This window comes from Anabrus simplex, chromosome 4, assembly GCF_040414725.1.
Source record: "Anabrus simplex isolate iqAnaSimp1 chromosome 4, ASM4041472v1, whole genome shotgun sequence".
Lineage (NCBI taxonomy): Eukaryota > Metazoa > Arthropoda > Insecta > Orthoptera > Tettigoniidae > Anabrus > Anabrus simplex.
Window position 1 is genome coordinate 208423754 of NC_090268.1, and position 19495 is coordinate 208443248.

At 41.5% G+C, this 19495-nt stretch overlaps 1 protein-coding gene across 1 annotated transcript in view; it reads right to left on the reverse strand.

The window, feature by feature from the left end:
- Positions 1–14139: 14139 nt before the first annotated feature.
- mspo (M-spondin) overlaps positions 14140–19495 on the reverse strand; it is a 195042-nt gene continuing 189686 nt past the window's right edge. The window contains exon 6 of the mRNA XM_068227377.1: positions 14140–14493. Coding sequence (XP_068083478.1) covers positions 14297–14493 — 197 coding nt within the window. The 3' untranslated portion in view covers positions 14140–14296. The remainder of the gene's footprint in view (positions 14494–19495) is intronic.

Consider the following 19495-nt stretch of genomic DNA (forward strand, 5'->3'; position numbering starts at 1 on the left):
GTTTCAGCAGGCTATTAGGAGGGTTGAGCCGTGGACCTTAAAACATGGCTTTCGGTTTCCTGCCGCAAATACCTCTGTTGTACACTTTTGTCTTCAACGTACTCTTCACCATCATCCCGAGCTCTATTTATGAAATGTCGTTCTGCCAGTTGTTGACACTTACCTATTTCTTGGGCTCCTTTTCGATAGTAAATTATCGCGGGAGCCACATGTGCGGCAGTGGAAAGTGCAATGTGCTAAGAAGCTTAATATCCTGAAGTTTCTTAGCAGCACTTCTTGGGGGGCTGACCGCACGGTGCCCCTACGATTCTATAGGGCACATACTTCATCTCACCTAGAGTACGGTAGTGCAGCATATGGTTCAGCAAGACCAAGCGTTCTTGCGAAGCTGAACAGCATTCACCACAGCGGGGTTCGGTTGGCGACGGGAGCCTTTCATACAAGCCTCATAGCTAGCCTGCTCGCTGAGTCTGGTGTGCCACCTTTACACCTGAGGCGCCAGCAACTGCTTGTTACCTATGCTGCTAATTTGCGACAGATGCCACTTCATCCAACCTATCCTTGCTTTTTCAACAATGGCAACCGTTTGCTGTACGCCGCTCGTCTCCGAGCAACGCGGCCGTTTGGAATACGTTTAGATAGTAGTTACAGATTGTTTGACGTACCTTCGGTTCCTTGCCTTGTCAGACAACCAGGTGGGGTACCTCCGTGGGTAGTACGGCGACCTGAAATAATCCTGGACCTACACACTGGCCCGAAGGTGAGCACGGAACCTTCGATTTATCGGAGGCTCTTATTGTCCGTTGTTGGCCGCTATCCAGGTTCAGTCGTCATCTACACGGATGGTTCAAGGACAGATACGATGGTGGGCTGTGCGATCGTTGTCGGAAATGATAGGTTCCTTTTTGCTCTCCCGGAAACCTGTAGTGTGTACACAGCAGAGCTCTATGCCATGTGTGGAGCTTTGCGGTACGCACTGTACAATGAACGCTGACGCTTTCTAGTGTGTACTGACTCCTTGAGTTCACTCCAGTCTATTGATACCTGTTTCCCTCGGCACCCTCTGGTGACCACGAACCTGCTACGCTGGCGTAGCAGGGGGAGAGGTGATACTCCCACGTGGCGCGTCCCAGGTGGCGGATAGGGGGTCCTAACCGGCTTGCCGGCGGACTTGAGGGAAATAAAATACCTCTCGCGGACCAAACACACACCCCCTGTGGGTGGGGGAGGCTGACGAATAATACACCCACGGTATCCCCTGCCTGTCGTGCGAGGCGACTGAAAGGGGCGACCAAGGGATGAATGAATTAGAACCATGAAACTACTCTTGATTCGTACCATCATGCGGGGAACACCATGGGTTGCATGTACTTGCGAGTAGTATCACTAACATGGTACGAAATATGTTTGTGATTCGTTGCAGTAAAAGCCTGGCCTGGTGGATTCCAGTACCCGTGCGTCGTACCCATGTGTGCAACACCGCGGGTCTGGGCGTAGCCTGTGAGTTGTACCACTATATGAGCAGCACCGTGGGTCTGCGTTGCCTGTGATTAGTACCCACTATGTGAGGAACACCACGGGAATACCGGCGCCCATGTTTAGTACACCTGGGTGGGGAACCTTCTCGGTTTGCGTTGGCTATGAGTTGCGCCATTGTGTGAGACACACCATAGGTCTGCGTTACTTGTACGTATTGCAATACTTGTGAGTAGTACCATCTTTTGTGGAACACCGTGAGTCTTCGCTACTTCTGATTAATACCCCAACATGACACATACCATGGTTCTATTTTACTCGCGACATGTACCATTCTGTGGGGCCTTAGACGTGGATTTTGCACCCCCTTTAGACACCAAGCATCATTGTGCTTTGTAAGTGGTTCCTTGGTCGGTAACAATGTTATTTTCGATCTGCATTGAGTCCGCTCCGCTGGTTTTTGTTTGTTTGTTTTGTTTTGTGTTTTGTTGGGTTCCTGTCCATCCATTCATTCATTCTTCATGACATTTTATTTTTAGTTTGGTCAGTGGATGCCTTTGAATTTTTTGTTCTTTCATTTCGTACCATTAGGGGCCGATGACCTTCGATGTTAGGCCCCTTAAAACAACAAGCATCATCATCATCATCATCATCAACCCTCAGGTGAGCGGATCCAGGACCTGGTGACCGGGTGTTCGGATGCCGGCACCAGAATTACGTTTCTGTGGCTCCCAAGCCACATGGGCATCGAGGGAAACGAGTTACACTGGCCCCGTTGCCTTTCAAGGTTACAGCAAGTGATATTCGCTCCGGTATGGGGGACTTCCCTTCGGGCTTCGCGGAGGGAAGCCGTGGTATTATATCGCCTTCAGATTGGCCACGGTATCTTGACGCACTCCCATCTACTGAAAGAGAACCCCCTCCGGTGTGTACCTGCGGTGACCATCTTACCGTGGTACACATCCTTACGGAGTGTATGGACCCGGTCGATCTTCGCCGTAGTCTTAACCTTCCGGGTACCATCTCCCTTATCTTGTGAGATGACGAGCAGTCAGCAGACCTCGTCATCCGCTTTATGAGGGATAGTGGTCTGTTTTATCGTGTCTAGTGATGTGCTTTGTTCTCGTGTATTTGTTTCAATAGCGCTTTTATCCCATTGACTTCATTTTAGTTTGTGTTGCGTATTTTAATGTGTTATTTTAACGTCTAATGTAAACGAAGTATATATATCTGCACCACCAGGCAATGCATTATTCCTTTTCTCCCTGTATTTTCTCTTATTTTATTAGAAAATAAGGCACTGCGAATTAGATCCACTGCTGTTTTAATCTCATACCCATTTTTTCATCACCTTATTTTTTAACTCTTCTCAGTGGATACATTTTAAAAATTTTAAATATCATGTATCATGTGGTCCATGACGTTCCATTAGGGGCCGATGACCTTCGATGTTAGGCCCCTTAAAACAACAAGCATCATCATCATCATCATATTAGAGTAAACTTTCCACTACCAATTAAGCAGTTCCTGGTGCTCTGGAAGTGTCATTCAACCAGCAATCAGCCTCCATCTTTGTGCAGCGTATAGAGAAACTTCTTCGGCATTGGGACACGTGTCTGAACGGTGGAGATGATTTTCTGCAGATAACTCCATCAATATGTCAGCGCGCCTCGTGGCCGCGGTCGGTAAGGCATCGAATGTATCTATTCCGACACCGAGATTAGCTCAAGTAGCGAATTTTTAAGAATAACTTTATTATTATATTTAACCGGTCCGTCTATTCAATACATATATAATTTATTAAAACTAGTAGATGTTTTTCCCCTAAGGAACATCATCAGCTAGAATAAATCACACAATATATCAGATTTAAAACTAATTACTAGATTGGTAAGACAAATTAAAATCGCTTTTGTATACAAGGGCAATTAAAACAAGTTATTAGCAAACTTTGTTAACGTTTCGAGTCATATAGTCAATAACATTGAGTGCCTGAGTAAGACAAGAGGCTAACCCACAAAAACAAGGTTTCGAGGTAAATAAGATTTTATTAGATTATACAAAACACACAATAACATTGGAAATTTAAATATAAATGTATAGTCTTTAAATTAAATATAGATCAGTGTAACTCAGCAAATTAAGTGTAGAATAACATTGTAAGTTTAATCGTTAATAAAACGATATTAGTTTTAAAATAATACTGTATGAAGAGAAGACGATACTGTAAATTAGGATTTCCCCCACCCCCTTCTTGGTTTTCAGTGTCAAAATCGTCATTCACTTACTTAGTAGCTGGTTTGCGGTTTATGTATAGTCCTCGATGCACTGCTGGGACGTATGGCAGTAGACGCAGAAATTCTCTGTGTTTTATGTGATTAATATCCCTTTCTGATTGGTACAGAGTAGACAGCTTTTCCAGTGCTTGTTTCAACACTTCGCTTGTAAGCTGCACTTTAATCTTTTTGTTCTGTTTTTGGTCTCCCAAGTTGTTTTCGGAAATTATTAACTTTTGCCCATGCCTATGAATGTGAGTATGAAAATTTAAGGAACAGGGAAACTCGCTTGTCTTTGTTAGTTTTATTATTGTTATTTCTCTACTCAGTATTGCTCTACCCTCAACACTTAGTTTGTCCTTCATTAGAATGTTTGAGGGTGATTTTAAATCCTTGAAGTCGACACATTTCATGTCCACTACTGTAAATGTTTCTTTGACCCGGGCCTTTTAACAATGTTTCTCCATTGTTGGGGAGTGTAAACATAATCGGCTTGTGAAGACATTATCTCTGTCATTCCGAAATCACTATCACTTGGCAAAAATGTGTGTCCAGGCACCAGAAATGAATATTTTATTTCATCAAACGTACCGGTATGTACCAAAATGTAATACCGAAGACAAATAACCATAACCGTAGAATCTGAGGAGAACCAGTGTTTTGTTTTGTTTTAACTGATTGTCAGCCAAAACGTTTAGTAGGAATGAATCTCTTTCACAGGATCCCCAGGAGGCAATTTTTTCTGTCCACATACACATGATGCAGACATGAACACCTAGGTTATACATCCACAGCTGCCTGTGATATATATTTTAAGTATAGGTATAGCCTGCTCTAAGTCGTTTGTGATAAATAAGTATTCATAAGTAGGATCTAGGCTTCTCTGGCATCAGGTAGAGTTTTGTGTACTTGTTCTGCTTTTATTTAATGAAGCTTAACTGCATGAGCGACATCATACTCATTCGCAGCCCTCCACTCATCGCATACTGCGCAGGTGTCACTTAAAGGTTTCTTAAATCGCATGTTGAAGTTTTCATTAAAAACATTTACTTATCATATGAATGGGGAAGGTCTACTTCACTCTTTTCCTAGTGTTTTTGAGATAGAGTCTGTGTATTTCAGAAATTGATGCCACACACCTTATGTAGCTCTTGTGCGGGTTTTTTCATTCTACTACCGTGGCTAACGCATCTAGGAAACATGTTAATATGTTTACACGCACAATTAAATTGACAGTCAGTTTTTTCCATGCCTTTGCTGGCACTGTGTCTTCTGGCATGGGCTAGAATGAATTTGTTACTTTCAGTGACCTTTCACAGTCTCCTCGTTGACTTTGACAAAATGAAAGTGACTGAGGTATGAGCGATGCCAGTAATGCCATTCCTTATGCAGCCAGTCCCTGCCATGAATGGTGTGAAAATGTTGCTCATAGCGTCGGTTGGTGTATGCATTTCAGTGGGCTTGGCAGACTGATAAGTAATAGCAACTTCTGGCTCAGTGAGGAAGGCAACGGTAAACTACCTCACTCCTCATTTCCCTAGTATGCCTCTTCAGATACACGTAGGCTATCTATGACAGCTGTTCGTGAAGCTGTGGAGGATCCAACCAGCCTTCGGGATGAATACCCAACATACAGTACATACAGTTATGTTTCCAACACTTCCCGTGTCTTCCTCTATTGTGCTGACGTGGTACCGATGGGGCGGAAGGTGACACATAAATTGAAGTACTTCCATTCAGACTTACATCCGCTATCACTAAAGTCATCGTGAACTCTTCCACATGACTGTTCTCCCTTCATCCCACATCTAGCAACTGAAACCCGCTTTCTAGATACAGAAAAAGTGTCACAAGGAAGCTTTTAAACACACTAACATCTTTATCGCTTTCACTTTTCCACGAACCTGCTACGCAGGCGTAGCAGGGGGAGAGGTGATACTCCCACGTGGCGGATAGGGGGGTCCTAACCGGCTTGCCGGCGGACTTGGGGGAAATAAAATACCTCTCGCGGACCAAACACACACCCCCTGTGGGTGGGGGAGGCAGACGAATAATACACCCACGGTATCCCCTGCCTGTCGTGAGAGGCGACTAAAAGGGGCGACCTAGGCATTCGAACCATGAAACTACATGTGATTAGTACCACCACGCGGAGAACACCAAGGGTCGCTTTTACTTGTGTGTAGTATCACTACATTAGGTACGAAATAGGTTTATGATTAGTAGCACACAGGAGCACCGCGCGGTCGGCTTTTGCAGTACCTGTGATTAGTACCACCATATGAGCGGGGCCATGGGATGATAGCTACCATGGTTCTGCCTTGCCTGTGATTAGTACCCACTATATGAGGAACACCACGGGATAGGGAGAGGTCCCTGTGGTTAGTACTCTTATGTGATGAACACCATAGGTTTGCGTTGCCTGTAAATGACGCCGCAAAGTGGGAAAAACATAGGTCTGTATTAATGTCGAATTTCATAAGCTTTGAGTAGTACAATAATGTGTGGAATACCGCAAGTCTCTGCTACTTTTGATTAGTACCGCAACAGTACAGATACCATGGTTCTACATTACTAGCGATAAGTTTTGGACCCATTTAGACACCAAGCATCCTCGATTCAGGATTGTGCTTTGGAAGTGGTCCCTTGGTCAGTAATACTATTAACTATGATAATTTTTTGGGTCGGATCCACTGATTGTTTTAAATTCATGTTCATTCATTCATTCTTTCATTCATTCATTCTTCATGACATTTTTTATTTTGTTCAGTGGATGATTTTGAACTTTTACTTTGTCGTTTCATTTCGTACCATTAGGGGCCGATGACCTCGATGTTAGGCCCCTTTAAACAACAAGCATCATCATCATCATCATTCAATATCCGATAGTTAGTAATACTCACACCATTTAACATTAGCTGTTACATTCTTCACTGCGTACGTACATCCTTTACCCTTTCTCTTAGCTGGCACAACTTTCTTAGTTACATAAGTTACATCACTATTTATCAACCTCTTAGCTACGGACCTCTTCCAGTTATCTTCGTTTCGTTTAGGAATTTTACATTTACTCACATTAAAAACACTGCTTGTGCCACATAAGATATTTTACTCACACTAACACTAGTATTTGTACCATCACAAAAAAATTTCTGGTTAGAGAAGGAACTACATGTCACTCTCGCCCCTCCGCTCGAGTTTACTGAGGCATGTAGCTTAGCCCCTTCTCTAACTAACATTACAGATGATTCCCGAGGTCCTCAGATTTCTGTGTGTATTTGTAGAGATAAGGAACTCTCCCACTACCACAAGTAGTGCACATTATTGCTAAGAGATACCAGCACTATGCAAAAGTACGATAAAACAAATTTCTGATATTTTTTGTGGGTTAGCCTCTTCTCTTACTCATGCACTCAATTGACGTGAATTTTTCATTAAAATTCTTGATGACAAAGTTCATGGAAACTAACAGTTGTGTTCGTAAAATCGTAAGATGAACATTGATGTGAATAAAAACCTTTGATTTAAAATAGTTCTTGATAAAAGACCCTTAAGGTCTTTGATAGACATTCTTTTAAATTGCACTTAAGAAAGAACGCTTCAGAATTCCAACTCAACACGGCGCTGAATCAGTAAAGTTATTTGTAGAATTGAATAATGTTCTGTCTGAAATTAAACTAAGTAAAAATGAAGCGAGGTGGAAGATAAAATAATATATATGATTTAAGTTGCGTAACATACTTCCTTGTTATTGGTCCCGATGCGCGGAAGTGGACTCACGTCTGCTGAGGTATGTGCCTATCTGAATTCAAACAAGTAGTAGCTACGTTGAGCGGGGAGTGCGAATGAACGACCTGAGTGCCACCGAGCGTGTGACACATTAAAGTTTGAGTTCTTTCTAACTTCCGCTTTTATCAATTGCTCATATAAGATGTTAATCTTCTCAGAAAAATCATTTATATTACCGTCGGATTTTTACTTTGGCCGAGATAAATATAAACTTCCTCGTATATGTTCAATAAATGGGCTTTATTTAATGTTTTAAAGATTTTAAGGCCATTGTCTATGTTTGTAAGCATGTGGTGGAAGTCTGTCATGTGATGGCTCATGGCCGAGTATTTCTGAGTCCTGGCATGCTCCTGATATCTTGTAACAAAGTTTCTTGCGGTTTATCCGATATACTTAAACAACTCACACTTTTCAATTTGTATATCCCGAATTTTGAGATATATTGTTATTATTAATGATGTGGGTGTTGTAAAATAATTTAGAGTTCATGTTGTTGGTTTTAAAAGCGATTCTTAAATTACGTCTCTCGAATAAATTTGTAATCCTATATACTTTGCTGTTGTTATATGTGAATACGAAAAAATTTCTTAATCTCTTCTTCTTTCAGTTCTTTCACTAAAGTAGTGACAGGTACATTTTTTAATTTATTTATAATCCTTTCTACAAATTCTTTATTGCAGCATTGTTATATCTAACAGTATATACTGTAGTATTTATATATTTCTCTGGATCCGGAGCTGAAAGAGGAATATTAAATTCTCTGTAAATGATACTAAGGAATCTGCTCTTTTATGAGCTCCGGGGGGTATAGAATAATTTTTGATCATGTTAACGGTCTGCGTTGTTTTTCTAAAAATATAACATAAACATAATATTTAACTTAAGCTTTAATATTTGCTACTTGATTTTATATTCAGTACGGGTTTTTATGCAATATGGAGCTGTTGAAGCTTGCCATATGTACCGTGATTAGCTGATTTTAATCCCTTTAGTGGAAAATGATTTTCACCATCAGAACGTCTGCCGGCAGAATAGATGACGTGGCGGTATAGAGTTTATAATTGCTAAATTGGGTGCCAGAAGAGTTGATTCATCTACAAACCTCACCGCATTGTTCATATGGAGTGAGGGCATATGTCCGGCGTTAAACCATGAGTAGAACCATTGGTGTTGTTCGATACGAGTAGGCTATGTGCCGACACTGGCTAACACACTCTCTCTACCTCATTATCACAATCATCCCATACCCAGACGTGCAGGTCGTCCATGGGTGACCCCTGTAAATGGAGGTGGTATCCACAGTATCCCCTGCCTGTCTTAAGGGCCACCACGGACCTACTACGCTGGCGTAGCAGGGGGAGAGGTGTTACTCCCACGTGGCGCGTCCCAGGTGGCGGATAAGGGGTCCTAACCGGTTTGCCGGCGGACTTGAAGGAAATAAAATACCTATCGCGGACCAAACACACTACCCCCTGCGGGTGGGGGACGCGCATGTAGAATACACCCGCGGTTTCCTCTGCCTGTCGTAAGAGGCGACTAAAATGGGCGACCAAGGGATGATTGGATTAGAACCATGAAACTACTTCTGATTAGTACAACCAGCGGGGAACACCATGGGTCGCTATTACTTGCGCGTAGTACTACTATGTTAGGTACCAAATAGGTTTGTGATTAGTAGCAATCAGGAGCACCGTGCGGTCAGGCTTTTACGGTACCTGTGATTAGTAGCACTCTGAGCGACACCAGGGTTCTGGCTTGCCTTTGATTAGTACCCACTATATAAGGAGCACCACGGGATAGTACGAGTCCCTGTGGGTAGTACACTTATGTGATGAAAACCATAGGTTTGCGTTGCCTGTAAATGGCGCCGCTATGTGTGAAACATCATTAGGTCTGTATTACATGTGCGAATTTCATTACCTGTGAGTACTACCATAATGTGTGGAATACCGCGAGTCTACGATACTTTTGATTAGTACCGCACCATGTCAAATACCATAGTTCTACTTTCCAAGCAATAAGTACCATTATGAGAGGCCGATGACCTATATTTTGGACCCCTTTAGCTTTTAAGCATCATCGATTCAGTATTGAGCTATAGAAGCAGTCCTTTGGTAAGTATTACTTTTGTTTTCCCTCAGTTTCTGAGACTGAGGCATTGCGGGTCGGCTCCACTTATTGTTTTAATTTCATATCCATCCGTTCATCTTTCGTCCACACGCTTTGAATTCTGGTCAGTGGAGGATTTTGGATTTTTATTTTGTCATTGTATTTCGTCTCATTTCGTACTATCAGGGGCAGATGACCTAGATGTTAGTCCCCTTAAAACTACAAGCGTCGTCATCATCATCATCATCATCTTACGCGCACACTTGAGAGTTTGGGTTGGCGATCACGGTTCCGCTAGCTGAATTTGACACTGCTTCCACTTACCTTTGTCAGGCTCCTCATATTCAATATTCCTACCCGATCTCATTGGTCAACCTTGTTCTTTTGCCGATACCTTCACTTTTCAAAGTGTCGCACCTCTTGCAGTTTTTACTTCCGATTAGGGTTGCCCAATTTTATTACCTCTTGGAACGGTATTCACCACTACTACCACCTCCCCGTGGGCATCAAGTAGAAAGACATACTCCAGGTGAGCCGAACATGTCTTCGGACACTTCCGGCACTAAAATCCATACTCTAAATAAATACATAAATAAATAAATGAATGAATGAATGAATGAATGAATGAATGAATGAATGAATGAATAAATAAACGTGCGTTGTTATGTTCATGTCATGTATGTTGTCCAATACAACATGTAGATTTCGTTTTTATGCCCGTATTATTAAAAAAATGCGTTTTGACAGTTTGGGTTGGAGGGAGAAGAATTGAACGTACCATTATACGGTGTTGCTATTTTCCTTTCTGCTTTCCTTCGATTCCGGAAGCTCGTTCAGACCGTTGTGTTCTGTTGTACGTAGCTCAGAAGTGAGCGGCTTGACAACTCCAACACGAGGCGGGCATTGGCCAGCAAACTTACCTCCATGGCAACCGAAGTAGGACCGCCCACGTTTCCATGGCTGCCATACTCACTGCTCCCTTCTCCCCACCCAGGTAGGCAGTAAATGGACCTCCCTTAAGGACTCTCATACCATATCCTTCAGTATTACGACTACGGACACACCTATGTTACAATTGAACAACTTTTGGGAAATACATAAAAAGTAATCCAGTTTTACAATATGACAATATTACCATTTATTTCATAAAACTGATTTCCATTCAAGTCCCTACATTATGGTTGACATAGTGAAAAGCACTGTTTCATCTTGGGCTGAATAACACTTGTTCATTTTCAAGCTACTTGTGTAAAAAGGAAATGCTTTTTTATATTTTTTTTCTGAGCATGATTTTTGCACATTTTATTTCTGGAAAAGTATTTTCATTTGCATTGGAATAGTTCATTAATTGTTCCAAACTAGAATCTAATTGTCTGTAATTCATAAAATTCGTGAAAAAACGTATTCGATTTTCCACCCGACATCTTTCCTTTGCACTTTCCATTTCATTTCACTGGAAATCTCACACGTGAATGAGTTAAGTTTGTTTTTAAATAATAGGTCTGTTTTCTGGATTGTCAAAAACGCTGGCTCCTCCTTCCTAAGCATTGCACTACAGTACAGACCGTGTCCCGTCGGCCACTCACTTCATATATATTATATATACACACATGTTACTAAGTAAATGCCACTTCATGGGCAACAAAGATTCTTGGGCAAAATGGTAACGCTCTGTTAAATAAAACTCGTGGGAATATTAATTTAAATAATACCTTCATCTTTTGCATATTTTTGATAGAGTTGCATGATTTAATTTAATTCATAATTAAGCGTGGACCTCACTCACTGAATAATAATTAGTAACAATTTCCTTGAACATTTAATATCTTACATAAATGTAATTCAAACGAACCAGTGCTTTTTGTGAATATATTGAAGTTTTCCTCCTGACTTAATAGTAATTGTCGATGTCTTTGGCTACAAATATTTGTCAAATCATTACTCAGGATGTATTCGATGTAAAGCTCAGAAAATAAATAATTGTATTTTCGAGCCATTCACTAATATTTCTTTAAATTTAAGTAAATTACCGTACTGTTTGGTACATCTTTGTCGGAAATAACTGAACACATTCTTATTTATTTTGCATTACGTATTTTTGATCGAGTTTTCTTAGCTGAAGAATGAATATTGTCGAACTTAAAACATTTAAGCAAGAGTAGTGCGTAGTGAAATATTTTAAAGAGATTCTGCAAATGTTGAGATTCTTCAAAATTGAAAGTCAAGTAAGTACCTCCAATGGGTGAATGAGACAGATTTGTAATTCTAGCGAGCTGTAATACTCGATGTTGTTTATGCCCATTTAAGATGAAGAACAAGTTTTACGGGACAGTGCGCTACCATTTCCCGACTGAACACCATGGACACATTCAGCCAAACAAGGAGGACTACATCACCTAAACTAACGACGCAACCAACAGGTTCGCTGAACAATACAGTGTAGAAAAATCTCCACATTTCTCAGAATATAAGCAACAGATATTCTGTTAAGGCTCTCTATCACAGAAGTATTCAGTTCTGTATCTTGTGCGCTGACCAGATGTTAAACACATTTAAAATATGTTACAACACTGTACAAGAGGTTAGCCATGCGTTCTTTATGTATGGTGAGGTTGTTAAAATATTTCCTTCTATTCACCACATTTGACCAACGTTATGTTCGGATCTTAATTACAGTTGATACCCATGATGTATAACACAATATTGGCTCATATTATTTCATTGACCACCACGATTTTCTTCAGAAGAATTCCCTTCTTGTCATCACGGTGACCTTAAGTGGACATTTGGAATTCGTGTAATATAGTGGATTTTTTACTTTTAAATTAAGATCGCATACAAAATAGATTATAGAACGTCGAAATATCACATTACGAATAAGCGATTTCAATTAAAATTCTTAAACTTAGTGGAAATATAATTACCAAATATAATAAATATTTAAAAATGCTTGAATTCATACTCAAAATTTATATCAAAAGCGATTTCACTTGCAAAATTATAATATTTATGACAGATAAGTTATCTTTAAGTGAGCAATGAAGCCGAATTTCAGGAAATGGCAACTGTTAAATGTCTGAATCGTTTCAATTCAAACTTCAAGACTTTCGTAGAAACGTATAAATATATTGAATTCGTCAGTTACAATATGTTGAAACTGAAGGAATACAGGCATTTTCTAGAAATTTGTATTTAGATTCGGAAATGTTATCAAAGTTTCTACTATGGAAAACATTGGTATAGTAGTTTACAATTTTGTTTCTCTCAAAGTATCAGATATATTTTGCCGTACAGTTCGAAATTAAATATCTCACTCCCCTTCTGGAAATGTTATTGTCTCAACTTTTTCCTACCTTCTTTATTCCCTCGTGCGTTTATGATCTTGTTTATTCTGTTTATTTTGAAAATATTCCCTTATTTTTTACAGGTAGTTTTTCTTTGGCATACTCCAGGATTTAGCCGATTAGGAACTCTACATTCCTTACTTAAAGGTCTCTGAAGTGAAGCGATTTTGGATGCACGACCGCGTGTTATTGGCTAGCTTAGGAAAGTCTCTCAAAATCTCAGACTCGTCTGGTTGTTCTGACAGATCATTCCCCTTAATTTGCAGTTGTAACACGGTGAAACCTCGATAAGACGCGCCCAGATGATTACGTTATCACGGATTATACGTGATTTTTGCCCGGTATTTTAGGAAGCCGTTATAAAATACCCCATTACGTAGCGTTTCAATCCCGCTTAACGAGGACTTTTTATCTGAACTTCAGAAGGAATGAAAAAAATAGTATTTCCTCGTCGCAAGTGTGCCTACAGATTTGAATAAAACTGTGAAATATACCTTCATATAACGTCTAGATGGAGTATGTCGACATTCAGACCCCGCAGTCAGCTTATCCTGAAATCGCTACGGGGAATCTGCAGTGTGTATAGAGAACACAAGTGGACCAATAAAGAAGAGACGAGACGTTAGGTCATTTTAGGATTTCTTCGAAGGAAGCTCTTGCATATCAATGTAGAAACTATGGACAAGGAAGTGACAGAAGAAAGCTTTACAGTTCCCTCTCTTACTGGTTTAACGACCACTTCTATGTTTGCCTTTCAATAATGTTAGGTTCATAGAAGCTTGCCTGTGGTTGAGTGTACGAAGGAAAGCGCTTTTCTCATCGGTAGAGCTGGGATATTTACGCAGTAATAGGTTTGAATGCAAACTAATTTGACTTGTAGCAACTGTCGTCTAGCCTGCTGTTTCGCACTGCAGCGAGAATAACATAACTATTTTATTTAATTACTGCGTGTCAATAAATGATACTTCAATATATAATCTCCTTCACGATGAAAACATACCAATACGTAATTATATTACTTAGTTTTTCTGGTATTCACTCGGCCCCTTTGACGTCGTCTTATCGAGGTTCAACTGTATTTCTTTCCTGGGCGACATTTGTTTTGGAAACATTCAGAATCCAGTAAACATTTTCACGTTTTATATTGTTCCTCAACGGCGACATTTCTCAACATTATGTCGCCTTTCAGAGATTGTGGAACACATGACGAGCCTCTGGCTGCAGCGCACAAGACACGGGAACGGAGCACGAGTGATAGGCTTGTCGGCTTGTCCTCCTGTCAGCTCCGTGTTACGCTGGCGTCTACCAGTTGAAGTAACCTTTGTTGCAGTCGCGCGCGCTGCCGCACCACTTCGTCTCCAGGAGCGGGGGACACACCTTGCCTCCACGTCGGGCGTGTTTCAGCACCTCACGCCGCCGCTGCATCTCTCCAATCCCACACGACCGACTGCAGGCGCTCCAGGCGGACCACTCAGTCACACGGCAGTCGCGTGGAGGACCTGCGCACACAACACACAAAAACAATGACACTCAGGATAAGTCAGATAAAACAAAAATAGATTTTCGGCTTATTAAGTTGGTCGATTACATTTATGGGATCAAAACAAAAATGCTCCCATGAATATACGAAGGTTGGGGCATTAGTAATGGCAAGTACTTTTTTCTCCGCGTGAATGCAGAATCCACCGGTCAAATAGAAATATGGGAGTGGGAACGGTAAAGTGTTGTGGAATGTTTGAATAATGCCAACTAGGTTTGCTAGGTGTAGGATATAAAGCGAGGAGACAGACATCCGTGAAATCCTTGTCTATAATTAAAATATTATAAAGAGAAAAAATTTGTGTATATGTTTGTAACGGATAGACTCAAAAATTACTGAACCGATTTTAAAAATTTCTTCACCTATAGAAAGCTATATTGCCAGTGAGTAACATGGGCTGTATTTTACTTTCAAAACAATTCGAGGCGGGGCGACGGGGGAGATATAAAAATAATAGGCTAATATAGGCGAAATATCTAATTTGTCGTACAAGGACGAGACAAATCTCATGTTAAGCCCCTTGATGCAAAGAACAAAACTCGGTAAGCCCTACGGGCCCGAAAATCATGTTTTAAGGCCCTAAAACCATGCGTTACGGAGATATTGGCACCACACTAACCCTGCTCTAGGAATCTGATGAAAGAAATGAAGTGCCGTAACCATGGCAACGTCAGCTTAAGGATTCTAGAGCAGCGAGATTTATGCATGTAAGTTTGGGCACAGCTGCCAACCAAAATTGGTACACATATATGACTTACTATCTGGAAAAAATGTACTGCTGTGTTAGACACTCATAGGACTCCTTTGCGCAGGTATGGAAAGGGAGTGAAGTATAAAAATAATATATATAAATGTCATTGTTTGTTTGTTTGTTTGTTTGTTTGTATGTATGTATTACATCTCCTCCTAAACCACAGGAGCGATTTCAACCAAATTTGGTACACTTATGACTTAGTATCAGGAGACAAACCGCGTGGGGGTAAGACAGCCCTAGCACCCTTATGGACAGGGGGCGAGGGCAGTAATGTATAAAAAATCTATAATAGTACCGAATCCATAGTTTTCGTAGTCGCTGAAATGAAAAGTGACAGTCTGAATTTTTTGAAGTTCATGTTCTGCCACCTTTAGGGATGGGGTGAGGGGGGGGGAGTGAGATATAAAAATAATGGAAAATAGTGTCCAATCTAAAGTTTTCGGGGTCACTGAGATGAATGGGGACAATCCAAATTTTTTATCTCTTAGGGGTGGGGGCGAGAGGGGGACAGTCTCATTTACAGTTGAAATCCTATACATCGTATCAATAGTGCGACAGCTAAATACATATAGTTATCACTTATTAATTTTTGACAGGATCAAATACTTCCCAGTCGATTCGAGGTTCCGTAAGGACAAAGATTTACTCGAAAATTAAATAATCTAAAACTTGAAATCAAATGCATCTATATAAATCCAAAACTACATACTAGATCGTAACATATCAACCAACATTTCAAAAAGGAATTCTATAAAAATTCACTTCACATATAACTAACTGGTAATACAAATCTTAAACTATCCGGGCAACTCTGGGTACTACAACTAGTGCTATATAACCTGTACAGTAAACCCTCAATGTAGTCCACTATGTTGTCCACAACTACGGACTTCTCTTCCACAAAGTATAAACATAATTTACTGATTACATCGGTATAATACTTGTTATGAAGCACGCTCATTAATCATGATTTCCCTGTAAATTCAACCAAGAAAAATAATTCCGTTATTGATGAACTTCTAACGAAACTTCTTTATTTCCAAATTAACTGGATATAGAGGTTGTGATTTACATTGATTTGTGCAGTAGACTACATTTTTTATGTTGGTAACATTGCCATAATAAGTATGACTTCGTAATGTTGTGTATTTGTTTTCAATTTTAAATTTGTTGCGTGAGTTTTAATGTTAAATTAATGCGGTTTAAATTTCTAGATTTTTTTTTTATAAAACGTCTCCTTGTATCTTATAACTCCTATGCTAAGTCTGGAGATGTTATGAAACAACTAAGACAAGCAACTGAACCTGAATCCCCTTCGAGTGCGTGAACTTGATCGATCTCGGAAGAAAGTATAAAGTGCTTTAACACGATATCCCTGACCTTCCTCGATGACAAGCAATCATCAGACTACTTCATTGGCCTTATGATGGATAGTGGTTTATTTTATCGAACTTTGGTTAAATATTTCACAGCCTAGATTCCTCTTCTAGTGTTTTCTGTCCCTTTGAGTTGTTCATTTTAATCATAAGCTTTGATTATTTAACTTAATTACAGATCTTTTAAAATGCATTATTATGTGTGCATTCTAAAATATGTTTGATAGTGATGTTTGCATTCGTTAATTTGTAATTTTAATACATTTAACTAGATTTCATTCCTATATTTACCTGATTTTATTGTGTGACTCATTGGCTAACATGCTGGAGTTTGGTCCAAGGTGTCCCGGGTTCATTAACCTTCATTGGTTAAATTTTATGTGTTGGGGGCTAAGAGTTTGTGCCATCTTCAGCATTTAAATTCATCATAGGTAGGACCCCATCTTCAACGACGCCACCACGCTATTATTATTATTATTATTATTATTATTATTATTATTATTATTATTATTATTATTATTATTATTATTATTATTATTATTATTAAGCCTTCGCGAATCAGGCGGCAGCGCGCTGGCCTCTCACCGTTGGATACCGTGCTTAAAATCCCGGTCTCACCATGTGAGACATGTAGAATACACCCGCGGTATCCCCTGCATGTCGTAAGAGGCGACAAAAAGGGGCGACCTTGGCGCGGACATGGATTGGGGATTGGTATAATGTGTTGGAACTCCTGTGGATGGGAGAGGCTGAGTACATCCATAGGTAATCCCTGCCTGTCGAAGAAGGCGACTTAAAGGGTCATGTGGCCATGGTCCCCTCTTTATTTTTTATTATTTCTCCGAGGGTCAGATGTAGACCATTCAAAATTTTGATGTGCGTGCTGCTCGGCGATGGAGCTCCTATGTGTGCGACTACGCTCAAATAGCCGTGTCAGCAACCACCCAGGACGCGGCGGGTGGGAGTGTCATGTACCCGGGCAGTAGTATCCGCCTGACAACGCAAGTCCCCGCACAGCCGAATGCCAGAAGGACATATTCTTATTAATTATTTTCATTTATTTTTTCTATATTTAGTGCTCTGTACACGCTATGGGGTACATGCTATTGCGGGTGACTGGAGGAAGGGAGTCCTAGGGCTCATTGCCTCAGTCATCCCGTATTAGGCATCGTCCAACATCGGACACCGGGCAGTACCTGCTACGACCAGGTGGGTATTGCCTTGGCTGCTTGGTTCGGCTACAGAGACCCCTGATCGGAGTGGGTGTCATTCGGGGAGGATGATTTCGGGCATGGCGTCGAAACAGATTCCGCCTACCACCTCGGGTAGTTCGCTACCCGAGTCTTTAACTTTTGATTCCCTAAGGGGTGCAACCCCTTGGGAACAAGCGCAGCGAATCAGTCTGGGTTCCAGCTTCCCTAGGTTCCTAGTTGCTACCAGAACCGATGGGCAGGACTTCAAGCTTGTTAAATCGGTTCTATTCAGTCGGTACATCGAAGGTGTATATGGTGAACTTGAGGATCTGTAGAATATGCGCAATGGTGGTTTGCTTCTGAAGAAGAGCACTGCGCTCCAGGCCGATAAATTGCTTAAGTGCGAACATTTTGGCGACATCCCCCTCAAAGTGGAAGAGCACAAAATATTGAATCTGGTTCGTGGAGTTATTTTCCATCGTGATCTCGTCCTGAACACTGACGATGAATTGATGGAAGACATGAAGCACCGTGGCGTGACCCACGTCCGGCGTATCACACGCAAAGTCAACGGTGAAGACGTTACCACGGGTGCGTTCATACTCTCCTTCAAATTGTCAGTGTTGCCCGAGAAAGTCAAGGTAACAACCTATCGTTGCGATGTGAGGCCGTACATCCCGCCTCCTATGCGATGCTATCAATGCCAGAGATTCGGACACATGGTATCTCGTTGTTCGAATCCGTCAGTGTGTGGTACATGTGGGAAAGTAGCTCACGGCGCGAAGGAGTGCACACTTCCGTACAAGTGCACTAACTGATCTGGTCTTCATTCTCCTCGGGATCGGAACTGTCCGACCTATCTGAGCGAGAAGAAGATCCAGGAGATCAAGACCCTAGATGGTCTTTCCTACCAGGAAACGCGCCGCAAGTTTAATTCTCTGAATGCACCGACCAAGACACTTGACTTCCGCTTGATAGCACAGTCCCTGCCAGGTTCCTCATTTTCAACAGGAACACCTTCTCAGAAGATTGCTGCGCCCAAGACAGCAGTTGCTCCTGGGAGCAACGCTGGAAAACGAACGAGCTTGAGGGCGGGTGCATCCCGGCCTTCGACCACCAATATACCTGTGCCGGCTAGGAAACCTACGCCGGCACAGAAGGGGAAGAATACAACGTCTCCTTCTCCCACGAGGTCGGCGAAAGCCGCGCCTAAGCCGGCGGAGGCGGCATCGTCGACCAGGGCTGGGAAACCACCTCCCAGCCCGTCTCAACAAGAATCGACGGTGGGGAAGAAGAGCGACCTTAGCAGGCGTTCTTCCACTTCCCCTACGAATTGGGCTTCACGCCCTCCACCCGAGGGCCTGATTCCACGCCAGCGGGTCTTCCTTCTAGAAGACCTGCGCGCTCCCCTCGTAAGAGGAAACCCCACCGCAAGACAACGTCGAAGAAATTGAAGGCATGCTTCACCTCGTCTAGTGACGGGGAGATGCACGTGGAGCATGAATCTCCATCTTCGGATGGGGATGTGAGTGTAAGTTAGGTTAGGTGGCATTACGCTGCTCCTAACCTAAACCACAATAGCCCACACTTACATTATGGCACTGTTACAATGGAATTGTAACGGTTATGATAGGCATC